Below are 12,933 nucleotides of genomic sequence, written 5' to 3' on the forward strand. Positions count from 1 at the left end.
GCTGACAGCTCAGAACCTGGAGCCTGCTTTGGATTCTGTGTCTCCCTCCCTCTCTCTCCACCTCCCCCACTTGCACTCTCTCTCTCTCTTAAAAATAAATAAACATTAAAAAAATGAAATACTGTTAAAGGTCACTCATCCTCCAGAAAATTCCCTGCACCTTGAAAAATTGGATGGATAAAACGGGCAGACAATACACAAACAGAGATACCAATAAGAAAAAAGTTTACCATCCTAGTAATCAAAGAAATACAAGTTAAAATTAAAACTGTGTGTCTTTTTTGCTTATCAGATTGGAAAAGATAGAAAAAGAGCAGCCACATTTAAAAGCCGAGGGCATAATTTAATTTACTCCTGATTTGTTGCTATTTGGCCCATAGAATGGACTTGTAAAGCTTTGCTCGCGTTATTAGAAGAGCAATAAACTTTTTAAATGATAATTGCAAAGACAGGTCAAGTGCAAAACTGGGTAAGGAGCCAAACGGTGCGCAGGACGGAGCCCCCGCTGCGCTGGCGACTCCGGCTGGCGCGCCGCCGGCTCGGGGACCCGTGGGTGCGCCCCAGGCCGCCCGGAGTGAGGCCTCACGTGGGGACCACAACTCCCAGGCACCCGCGCGCCCGCCTCACCCCGACATGTGATCGCGCCGCCCGGGTCGCGACCGCGGCGGCGGCGGCTGGACGGACTCGGAGCTGGGAGCCCCGAGCGAGCAGCAGCGGCTCCGGCGCCCGCTCGGCGCGCTCACCTCGAAGGTGAGTGCAGGCTCCGCCGACAGCGACGACGCGGGGCGGGTGGCTCGGGCGGGACCCTCGAGTGCCCGTCGCCCCTTGGCCGGGAGCGAGCCTTGGGGGGACGCGGGAGGCGGAGCTGGCGGTGGCTTTGCTTTGGGGTTTTCTCTTATTTGTGCCTCCCGCTGGGAGTCAGTCCGGCCCGACCGGACTTGCGGTGGAGGCGCGGTGGGTGAAGACGGACTTGGCCGAGGGTTCCCTGCCCTGGGGGCAGTGACTTGGCGGAGATTCCGAGAAGGCCCCCATCAGGAGCTAAGGCCCGGTGCACTTCACGCACCGAGAACACGCCCGGGGCGGGGGGGGGGGGGCTCTCTGTCGCGGCTAGCCTGTGGTCTGAATCTCTGGGGGGAAAAAAACCCCAGACCCAGCTACTTTCCATCTTCCCTACATTTGGGTAGGAAGTGGCATTTCAGACTATTTTTTTTAGGTGGAGTTCACCTGGGAGAGAATGACAGCTTGCCAGACTCTTTGGTCTTCGAAGAAATCATAATACATCCCACGAAGAATGTCATAGAATTGAAGATACAGGAAGCCAACACTGGTCACTTAGTCGAAGGCTCACCCCCCACCTCCTACTGGGTTTCTAAAAGGGGAAATAGAGGGGAAGAGTTTGTGAAAAGCTCCGGAGCCGGGCAGCACAGGACAGGGACATAAGCTCCCCCCTGAACTCTTGGGTTTATAAATGAGAGAGCGCTTCTCAAAGTGTAAGTAACCGCAGATGAGAACGTAAAGAAAACAAGTCCATGATTGCTCTCTTCTTCACCACAGCCTCTCCCTGCCCAGGGTGGGGCCCTGAATAAGGCACAGATAAGTTAGACTTGGGGTCTGGAGGCTGAGATTCCACCCAAGTGGGGAAACGAGGGTAGGGCGCTGCCTCATGCATATCTGACCACAGGGCCCTGTTTCACTGAAAAATGTAGCCCCAACTCAGAGTATTGCTGATTTGAGTCTTGTTCTCCAGTTGAAAAGGCAAGGGTAGGCGAGGCTTTGTCTTCCCCCGATTCTTCACTCCCCAGTAGGTGGAACCACTCTCCGCGCACTTCCAGCTTGGAACATACTAAACTCCGTCTTCCCCCTGGCTGCCTCCTGCGCACGCCCCCCCCTCCCCGCCCCCTGCTTCAGATGTCCAAGCCATCTGTCTTCCTGGCTGGGTTAGGTACCTCCCCAGGGGGCTTAATCCCCAGCACCCCCAGGAAGCATCCTCTGTGCCTCCCTTGCACTGAACTACATACACCTGTTGTAATGATCTCTTCCCTTCCCTCTCCCCTGATGGATGGTTAGTTCTGTGAGGGCCAAGGACTTGTCTCGTTTGTCTCCGTATCTCCAGCATCTGCATCCCTAGCAAAACGAAAATCATTGTTTGTCAGCTGAATTACATTTATTGCTTTGTGGGTGTTCAAGTCCACAGCAAAAGTTGTTTGAGGCTCCTGAGAGCGCTGGCCCAGGCCCAAGGATGATAGAAGGAAGCCAGTTAGGGAACTTCTCTGATTAGCCGTTGGGAACATTCCAGTCATGCCAACCGCTTTATTAAGTGAACCCAGAGAGGGGGCATATGGTGCAATACCCCCTCTGCTCCCAACGCAGAGATGGTGCCCAAGGCTTCTGTTGAAGCTGAATGAGCGTAACTCCAGTGTAAATGGAGTCTCACAGGACGATTGGTACTTGTTTGTTTTCATATGTCCATCTTTTGTGAACATTTTGTCAAGTCAACGTATATGCTTTTTGAAATCTTAACAAGGGATGTCTGGCTGGTAGGACTGAAAATGATTTATACTTTCTTTTTGGTACTGTTTCAGCTTTTTACATTAAGCAGGTACCCCTTTCCCATTAGGGGGATAAAAAGCTATTTTTATCTCAGAATTCTTCAACATGATTTTTATATGATTCCTAGGTTTCCCTTTTCCTCTTATGTGGTCTTGGGCAAATCCCTTCCCCTGCTGGGACTCATTTTCCCCATCTGGGAATGAGATGGAGGCAGAGAGGGGCCAAGTGGGACCAGATCAGTGTTTTTCACACTGAGTTTCTGCAGAGCTCGGACCCCTCTCCCCTCCTCACTCAGAACCCCGGGTTTTATATGGTGGAGTTACAAGGAAGATTTTATTTGCCAGTGATCCCTGGCAAAACACACACACACACACACACACACACACACACACACACACCAAAACAAAACAGAGTTGAAAGCCAGGGGACTAAAAAAAAAAACCCTTTGAGAGAAAAAAAAAGTGATGCCCAGCATGGTGACTATAGTTAATACTACTGTATTGTATATTTAAGAGTTGCTGAGAGAGTAGATCTTAAAAATTCTCATCACAAGAAGAAAATTTGTAACTGAGCAGTAATGGATGTTAAGCTAGTCTTACTAGCTGATCATTTCACAATATATACAAATAGTGAATCATGTTGTACACCTGAAACTAATATAGAGTTACATGTTAATTATATCACAATAAAAGAAACTCTCTAAGGACACTCTAGCTCTGACATTTGGGGATTCTAATACTTGCCTTAGAAGGCAAAGCTTCTGTCATCTGATCCCACTCAGCCAGGGTCCCCTTAGCTGGCGGAGCCCTGACGGTATTTGCAGAGCCGCTGCTGTGGACTGAGGTCCTACTTACCCGGTGATGAGAGAGGACCTTCCTTTCCCTGAGACGGTGGACTAATATGGATCCCTCCGGCTTTAATGTTGCCGAACACAGTCATTAAGCCTGGTGTGGGTATTGAGAATCGCCACCTGGCTCCCTTCTTGTCCTCCTTTCTTGGCGATCGAGGGGAGCATAGCATCCTGGAATCCTGGCTTGGCATCCAACTAGACCCGGCTTAGAATCTCAGCTCTGCCAACTTCCTAGCCTTGGCACCTTCAGCAGATTACTTAACTCCTCTGAGGCTAGTTTCCCCAAGTTTCCTTTCCATGAGATGGGCCTAATTGTCCCTGTCACACACAGGGCTGTTGTGAACTGAGATTATGTATAAAGAACCCTTGATGCCCCGCCCACACAGGATGGGCAAGGCGCTCTTTGAGAAGGGCACTCAGATGGCGGCTGCGTGGTCTGTGCTTCTGCCTTCCTTCTTTCTGCGAGGTGGAGAGCTCATCGAGGGCAGAGATGTTAACCTTTGTCCAGAATGCTGGGCACAGAATGGGGTCACCAAATGTTTAATGTAAAATGAGCAGACGGATGTGGAGCACAGAGTGGAGATGGCGGCATTGGCCCCTCCAGGATACACATGGCTAGAACAGAATGGCTAGGGCCCAGGGTAAGAGAGGCAGCCGTTCCACAGTCCGGTGCTTCCCCACTGGGTTTGGAGGGCACAGAGGGGACATCTCAGCGTGACCTGACAACACCGACCTGTGTGGTAGTCCCCACACCTCACTTCCACCTGGAGCAGGACCAGCTCCATGATAGCTCTGCTGTGCACCTGCTGTGGGGCCTTGGGTGAGTCCCTGCCCGGCCTGGCTTCAAGTTGGTCCTGGGGACAGCTAATGTCCTTTCCTGCAATTAAGACCAGTGACCTCGCTCCTCTGGGCCTTTAGGGGAGGCTGCTGGAGAGCATTAGGGGCCATGACTTCCACTGCCCTAAGCCCCCTGTAATGCAGATTCCCTTCTCTTTCAGATGCATTTCATTTTCTCCAATGAGGTGGTGCTTCTGTTTGATTTTTGGAGTGTCCACAGTCCTGCAGGTAAGAATTGAGAAGCCTAGGCTTGTAGCTTGGAAAGCCTGGTAGCTCTAGGCAGTGGACAGCCTGGGTTCTCTTTACGCTCTGTGGACGTTTAAGTGGGCTTAAATGTAAGGGCCTGACTCCTCTTACATTAACATTGAGCAGGAACTGTGCATTTATAATTCCATTTGCAAGCACTGCTTTTCGGATCCCAAAAGGCACCGTTATCTCACTGTCACAAAGGCCCAGAGAGAGGCCAAGGATACAGCTTTTGCCTCTACTACAAGAGAAGGAACTGAAGCCCAGAGAGGGAAAGAGACTCATCCAGGGTCACACAGCGAGTAAACCTCAGAGCCAGAAGTAGATCGAGGTGTCTTGTCTCCTAGCACCTCCTTCATAGCATGCCCAGCGTCAGTTCAGAAACCCAGAGCAGCCGCTGCTGGCTGGGCTTCAGACGAGACACCAGTTTACAAGAGAAGGATAGGGCTTTGACTTGAAAAGGCAGAGCTGGGCCCGAATTCATGATGGAGTTCTGGTTCAGCTTCAATAACTGCGTTTTAAAAGTAGAATGAAAGTGGCCCACATGCCCATCCTTGCAGGCGTCGATCAAATAAATCATGATCATGCCTTCAGCAGGTTACCATGCCGGGGATCCCAGTCTGTAGCACCCCTTCTCAAGGCTCTGAGTCGACTGTGCTCTGCCAGGCTGTCCCCCTCAAAGCCTCTCAGGCAGGTGCAGTCAGACAGTGGCTGGGACTGGAGTCCTCCTGAAGACCTCCTCATGTTCCAGTCGACCGCTCGCTGCTGGCTGTCAGCGAGGACCTCAGCGCAGGTTGTTGGCCGAAGCCCTCCGTGTGGCGTCTCCTATGGCCCCCCGGTTTCGTGTGGCAGGGCAGCTGGGTTGCAAGGAGCGAGTGTGTCAACAGAACGAGGTGGAAGTGCATGGAATTTTTAAGACCCAGCCTTGGAAGTCACAGAGCCTCACTTCCACCTATATTGGGTGAGGAAGTCACAAAGGTCTTCTCAGCCTAAAGGGTGGGGGGCATGGACCCCACCACTTGATGGCAGGATGTTGACAATGTGTGACATTGTAAGCAGAGCACGTTGGCAGGGATAGGGTGAGGTGGCCGTCTTTGGAAAATAGACTCTATCACAGACACTATGAAACCCCAGAAATAAGGCAGATCTGTGTGAACTAAGGGGAACCTCTGTACAAGGTGTACTTGGATGGCGACGTCAGATGCAGAAGAATATGCACAGACAGGATGCTGTCGTTCAGACAAAGGCTTTTATTGACAGCGAGGATCCCTGGAAAGCTATGGAGGAAAACACTCCAGGGAGACGACTAGGGTTTTAGGGACTGGGCTGGGAGGAAGACTAACCTTTCACTGTATACCCTTTTGCACCAGTTGAATTTGTACCATATGCATGTAATTACATGTAATTTTATATTTTAAATAACCTGCATCTTTTGTAGATGATTTCCTCCTGGGAGCCCAATAAAATAACTATAGCTGGACCGTTTAGTATCCCTCCTCTTGTCTTGTAAAACCAAAGTAGCAATTAGCAGCTAATTTTACACAGCAGCCCTAGTAAGCACTTAATGTTTTCCATAAAATAACTTACTGGTTCCCCCCCCCAACACTATTATACAAGCAATAAACACAGTAGAAACTTTGGGAAGTTAGGTGAGAAGAAAATAAAACTCTCTTATATCCTGGGGTGCCTGGGTGGCTCAGTCGGTTGAGTGTCTCACTCTTGATTTCGGCTCAGGTCATGATCCCAGGGTCATGAGATCGAGCCCCATGTCGGGCTCTGCACTGAGCATGGAGCCTGCTTGGGGTTCTCTCTCCCCCCACTCCCTTTGCCCCTCCCCCGCTCATTCTCTCTAAAATAAATCTCTTATATCCTAATTTGCTAAGATGATTACGACTCCTTTGCTGAATCTCCCTTCTTCCAGACTTTTCTATGTACATACTCATAAACGGAACCTCACTGTACATGCTCTTCCCTTAAAAAGAAGTCATGACAGGGGACGCCTGGATGGCTCAGCCTGTTGAGTGTCTGACTAGTGATTTCGGCTCAGGCGGTGATCTTGAGGTCGTGAGATAGAGTCCCACATTGTGCTCTGCACTGGGCGCGGAGCCTGCTTGGGATTCGCTCTCTGCCCCTCCCCTGCTTGTGCCTTCTCTCAAAAAAAGAAAAAAAAAAAGCAGTCTTGACAGAGACTTGTGACCCCTGCAGGGGGAGCAGCTGGGGGCGGTGGCATGTGTCTTCTTCACCCTAGGACCCTACCTTTCCCAGAGGGCTTCTCTTCCTGACCTCAAAGCCATACCCCGATAGGCCAACCCTTCCAAGAAAGAGCTGGAGAGGGAAAGAGACAGTGAAGTTCTGAGCCCACGGCAGGGGGAGAAGATGCGAGAGAGGCGGATGGGATGGATTCAGAGGGAATGGGTGGAGGTGGTCTCCTGCCACCTACCCCAGGCCCCAGGGGAAGCTGCCAGAAGGCGACCACGGCTCGCCCGGCCCGGTCTCTGCAACTCGGCTTCGTTTGACAGGCATGGCCCTTTCCGTGCTGGTGGTCCTGTTCCTGGCCGTGTTGTACGAAAGTATCAAGGTTGGCAAAGCCAAGCTGCTCCACCAGGCTGTAGTGAGTGTGTCCGTCCTCTCCAGCCAGCAGCTCACTGAGGAGACAGACCAGGATTCTTCAGCCTCAGACTCGGCCCCGGTCAGCAGAGCCCGCCTCAGGTAACAGGCACAGTGTGCGGGGAACGGCAGAGTACTACTCACAGTCAGTCACCCTGAGAGAGAGGCTGGGCCCACCGGGCATTAGCCCCACTTCACAGAAAGCACATCGAGGCCCAAGGAACAAAACTTGCCGAAGTGCTTACCGTGAGTAAGTAGTGAGGACACCTGATGCCCAGGCCAGAGCTGTGAACAGCCACTTGGGAGGCTCAGACCTTCAGAACTCTGTGCAGGCCTCTGCCTAGCAATCCGGGTGTCCACCCGGCCCCCCTCCAAATCTCAGCAGTTTCTTAGGTCACTAAGGTTTCCAAACCCAGGATGGAATCTGCAGCCGTCCCTACACAAGTAGTAAGAATTGCTGTCGGCGGTGGATCCATCTGGGTCAGGGAGCCCCCTCCTCCCTCCTCCCCATCCCAGTCTGATAAGGCAGTCCCGTAGGGTCCCAGTTCTGCCCTCTCTCCAGCTCCAGCCGTGCGTCAGGAGCCTGCCTGCTCCTTACACGGGCGTGTCTACTATACACACCCACCCTGCAAGGGACGCGTTATTCCTGTTTCCCTGATGAGGAAATTTCAGTTCAGAGAGGTTAAGTTATTTGTGTTAAGTGGCAGAGCCAGGAGCTGATCTGCCACCAAAGCCCATGCATGTTCTTTCCATTGTAGTATTGCCTCCCACAGTAGATTCAGAAGGAAAAAAAAAATCTGCTTTACTGATTGATGAGTTTGTATTATCCTTTATCAGACATGACAGAATACATGTCTCATTTTCCCTTTTGCCTAGGATGCCAGGAAGCTCAGAGCTAAATGTAGTAAAGAAGTGATTATCCAAGGCTCCTTGTACAAGGCCCTGTCCCGTCAGTGGTTTCTCATAGAGCTCTTTGAAAAGAAATCTCTTCTGGGTGAAGCATACAAATTACAAATAAGGTGGTCCTGTAACTCAGCTGCTCTTTCTACTTCCTGACACCAGCTCCTAGCTTCCAGCTCATTACCAACATTAACATGGCTCTCCTTTTCATCTAGGTGGTTTTTCTGTCACTTTGGCCAGTCTCTAATCCATGTCGTTCAGGTGGTCATAGGCTACTTCATGATGCTGGCTGTCATGTCCTACAACACCTGGATTTTCTTCGGCGTGATCCTTGGCTCTGCTGTAGGATACTACCTAGCCTACCCACTTCTCAGCATGGTTTAGCTGGTGAGGGCTCTGCGGGCACCGAGGGCTAGAGAGAGCTGGGGCCCCCTCTTCCAGACATTGAAATTCCAGCCCCATGTCTCCCGTTTCTTCTGATGGCGGTTCCTCTCCTCGCTCCCAGCTCTTGGAGACTTTCGGCTGAAGCCGGCACTTGCTGCCTGGAGTTCGGAGGCCACCGCAGCTACCTCTGTCCTCAGCCATCATGCACGGGACCCGGGCACGGTCATTTTGTGCCTTAGTAAGGCTTCTGTGGCCCGAGGGAGAGTGGAGAGACCAGAACCTGGGGACAGGGTTGCTGAGCCCATGACGACTTATTTCTGTGACTCAAAAATTAAGAATTTCCAAAGATCTTCAAGACAGGGAGATGGGTTCTGGGTGACGAAGGTCATGGAAGCTGGATACCTTCTGCTCTCGTGATTTGTGCCTTACGTAGAGGAGCATCTTCCACTGGCCTTCCTGACCTCTTCTGTCTTTGAGGGATGGAGACCACACTGGCTCCTTTTTCTCACCTTTCTGCCTTTGGGACACATAAAGATTGTCCCCTGCTGTGGATCATGAGAACAAACTAAGATTTTTCATTTTCCCCATTGAACCCCTGGTTGGCAATTTTGCACATTACAAGACAAAATTTTTAACGAAATGACTTCATGTCATTCATGATGGACAGCAACTTCTGCTGGGAACTGTTTCTCTTTCTTGTGGGGAGAATGAGTGACAGCAGATTAAAGGCAGAGGAGCTGGACTTATCCTCTGGATAGGGAGCTTCTCCCATCAGACAGCACTGCCTGCGGGAGGAAGACAGTCTAAGGGCTTGAGGTGTCTGGGGCACTTTCCATGGCTCCAATGCCTCCTTTGATCCGGATCCTTCTTTTACGCAGAACAGAGAACTGCACTGAATATTCAATACTTAACGTTCTCTATTTATTACTTCCTGTTCAGCCATAATCATCTGGTGGGGAAACATGATTTCATTCACTTGAAATACTGGGTAAGCCACGGGGGTTGCTGACCGAAGACATGATAAGCAATCAAACCAAAGCATTACATTTGTAGACTTAGATGGAACTCTCCAGATAGTTCACGTTACAGAAAAAGGAAATAAGAGACCCAGGGAGGGAAAATCACTGCTGTATACTGTAATGTCTGCGTTCAAGTACCTCACGGGCTAGATGAAAGACGGTCTTAAGCTTTGGGGGTTAAAAAAGAAATATACATTTTAATAAATATATATATTTTAAACAATGTGTGACCATTCTTGTGTTTCTCCTCACTGAGACAGCAAGCACACGCCGCCCCCCCTCCCCCCCTTATAACTCAGCAGGAGCTGAGACTGAGTCTGTGCACCTGCTATGAAGACAACTCTGTGCTCAGGGAAGCCAGCCCTGAAACGCCACGTCCTTAGGCAGACACCCCACAACCTTAGCCGAGCCGACAGTCATTCTTATGCTCACACACCAAATACTGACTGGGGGCTGTGCCGTGAGAAAAACAACGCTTTGTCACACAGACTGCAAAGCACCTTCTCTCCCTAGGCCAGAAGCAAAAATACATCAAACCCCCCTCTTTAATTTACAGTGACAACAGCAACAGAAAGCATGTGCCGCCTTCAATATTGACCAGCGCAACCTCCGCGCCTCAGGAAACTGGAAGGCTGTTCTGTGTCATGACGGATGGAAGGTTTCCAGTGTCCAGTGCGGTCTCGCTGATGCGGCCTCAACGTATCCAGTTATCCGTGCTGAGCGGCTAAGGCTCCCTCCCCTGGGCACTGCTGAGATGAGCACTTCCATGGGTGACCGGCAGCCTCTTTGGTTTGATACAGCCTCTAAAGGTGTGTGGGGCCCGAACAGCACAGAGGGCTTTTAGAAAATCTATGCTCTAGAGAAGCTAGGTAGACTAAGCATGTGGACATTCTTCAGGGCCAAGTCACAAAAGGTAGCACCTTCGCTAACCTGAATTTTTAAAAATTTAACAGACACCTAGCTTTGTACGTGCCAGTGTCCTAAGCACTTTACAGTATTAACTAATTTAACCTTCACAACAAGGTAGGAAATCTGTCCATCTTAGAAAAGAGGAAGCTGAGCACTGTGAGTGGCAGAGCTAGGAGGCAGGGCCAGGCAGCCTGGCCCGAATCCACTCATCCGCACAGATGAGGGGGAGGCTAAGAGAGTAACTGGCTAGGACCACATGATGCCCAGTGGCACGAGGCTGACTGTATGTAGACTGTGGGGACTGAAAAGTCCGTGCTGTGTATTTTACCACAACAGTCCAGAGATTCTCTTCCAGGAGATCTGGGATGGGGCCCAGGGGCCTGGATTTCTTACAAGCACCACTGCCCTCTTCCCTCAACGCAGTGATGGTCGCCACCATGGTGGACCAGAGTCCAGGCTCTAGAATAGGCTGGCCAGGATCTGAATTCTCGTCCTCTTGCTTCATAGCTACGTGACCTTGGACAAATTAATTTACCTCGAAGCCTCGGTCTCTATAAAATGGGGTAACAGTGTCTTCTGCAAGGGCCATGGACATGAGACAGTCTGTATAAAGCACTCAACAACAGAGCTGAGTCAGTGGTAGTTCTGTTGCCCAGCCCCACTTAATGGCAGACAAGCTCACACAAGATCCGTCTTCACAAAGGATGGTGTCAGGCCATGGGAATTCAGGAGCCTATCTTACAAACATTTTAAACCAGGGAACGTTTTTGTTAAAATTATTCTTTTTGAAGACTGGTTGCATGGCCTTTGGAAGAAGTAAAATGACCACGTATATTTTCTCACTACTCTTCTCGGCATTTGCCCTGGCCCTGAGTCCACAGGGAAAGGAAGCTGCTCTCAAAGAGAAGAATCAGGGATTCCTGGGTGGCTCAGTTGGTTAAGCAACTGATTCTTAAGTTTGGCTCAGGTCATGATGTCAGTCGTGAGATCGAGCCCCACACCGGGCTCTGCACTGAGTGTAGAGGCTACTTGGGATTCTTTCTCCCTCTCTCTCCACCCCGCCTTCCCTCCCCCTCTCAAAATAAATAAACTTAAAAAAGGGGGAGGAGGAGAATCAGTCCCTCAGGTGCCATGATGAATGATAATGCAGCGTTTGGACCCTCCCACCTTCTGTCCACGGCTTCCTAGGGTGCAAGACTGAATGTGCCAGATCAAGCGAACGAAATGACGGGTTCTCAGATAACCACGATGCCCCAAGCCTTCAACGGCTGGGACGAATGGGGACAGCAGAGTGGGGACATTCCTTGAAAGCCTGAGTTCCGGGGTACCCAGGGAGTATGTCATAATGCTTTTGTGCATGTTAACCAACCCAGGTCTGTTACAACTCTTACCCTGAGATTCCCAGAGAGGAGCACGGCCTGCCTTAGCACCAAATTCGATTTCTCCCCAAGAGCTTGTGTCAAGTTCCATTGCAGACATTTATTTGAGTTTTGTTAATTTCAAATATTCATTGACCTCTTGTATCAGACTTAAGGCAGAGAAAAGATACATGTCCCAGGACTGCAGGCAAGGCTGTTAACCGAACCGGGGTTTAGACAGTGTAATCCACCCTGGGTTCCACCAGGGAGACCTCACCCGAGGCGACAGGTTCTGTTGCTGGTGCACGGTTGAGCATCGGGAGGCAGATCAGTCTGAGTTAGTGAAGAGACTAAAAAGCTCACAAGAGGACAGGACTCTTGTAGGTGACTGGCTGGAGGCTACCCACCAGCCTTTCCTCCCAACGGGACACTGAGGCAGGACCCCAACGTTGTGAAGACAGGCTCACGCTCCTCTCGGACCAGCCGGGCGGGGCGCTCAGAAGCTGGGGAACTCGGATATCTGCACCGCTGTCCTCAGAACGCTCACCTTCACCTCCCCCTGTGGCTCGTCTAGACCCAGGGCTGGCTGTGCAAAATCGCGCTTAGGGAAGGGGCGGTAGAGAAACCTTTGCACCGGTTTCCTGGGGCTTCATCCCAGCCAGTCAATGTCATCATCATCGTCATCATCTCCAAAAAGGGGTGTCGGGGGCGGGCGTCCCTTCAAGCTCTGCCAAAACAGGAAAGAGTAGTCAGTCCTCACTTGTCCCTGCACCAGACGGCCTTCCCGCCTGTGTGAGGGGAAGTGAACTGACACCCGTTCCCGGCTCCAGGTTGGAAAGGAGGGTGTTGGTTACGGTTTTACTGAAAGGACTAACCCCGAGGCCATCAAACCTGGGCTTCCAGATAAAGCTGAGACAAGCAGGCAGAGAAGGGAGGCAATCTTCCAACACAGACACAAGAAGACCAACTTTGTTTGGCTAATTTGGTCATTTATTTGTGAAACACATGTATTGATTTGACAGGTTTCTTCTCATGCAGTGACTTACACATTTCGTGTGGGAAAAGCAGGGTCGATAGGGGAGAGATGGGAGCAGGAGGAAGAAAGAGAGAAGCAGAGCAGCCCTAAGGGGAGAGAGAAGATGCAGGAAGATGAAGGGAGGCTGGAAAGAATACAGCTCCATCCGAAAAAACATTGCTGTGGCCCATGGTGGCCTGTCTGGTTCTAGATGTGACCCCGCCATTTGAGAGAGAGTTGAGTTCAGCGGCTTGGCCA

General features: G+C 50.9%; 2 protein-coding genes across 3 annotated transcripts in view; one reads left to right on the forward strand and one right to left on the reverse strand.

Annotated features, from left to right (window-relative positions):
* The first annotated feature begins 656 nt into the window (after window positions 1-656).
* On the forward strand, window positions 657-8,389 carry SLC31A2 (solute carrier family 31 member 2). Its single transcript, XM_030292617.2, has 4 exons — window positions 657-750; window positions 4,399-4,465; window positions 7,003-7,192; window positions 8,206-8,389. The coding sequence occupies exons 2-4, from the start codon at window positions 4,399-4,401 to the stop codon at window positions 8,372-8,374; spliced, it is 426 nt and encodes a 141-aa protein (XP_030148477.1). The 5' UTR covers window positions 657-750; the 3' UTR covers window positions 8,375-8,389.
* A 3,367-nt stretch (window positions 8,390-11,756) lies between these two features.
* FKBP15 (FKBP prolyl isomerase 15) overlaps window positions 11,757-12,933 on the reverse strand; it is a 57,646-nt gene continuing 56,469 nt past the window's right edge. For both annotated transcript variants that reach the window (XM_032595673.1, XM_030292616.1), the window contains exon 28: window positions 11,757-12,387. In XM_032595673.1, coding sequence (XP_032451564.1) covers window positions 12,310-12,387 — 78 coding nt within the window. In that variant the 3' untranslated portion in view covers window positions 11,757-12,309. The remainder of the gene's footprint in view (window positions 12,388-12,933) is intronic.

This window comes from Lynx canadensis, chromosome D4 (genome assembly GCF_007474595.2).
Source record: "Lynx canadensis isolate LIC74 chromosome D4, mLynCan4.pri.v2, whole genome shotgun sequence".
NCBI lineage: Eukaryota > Metazoa > Chordata > Mammalia > Carnivora > Felidae > Lynx > Lynx canadensis.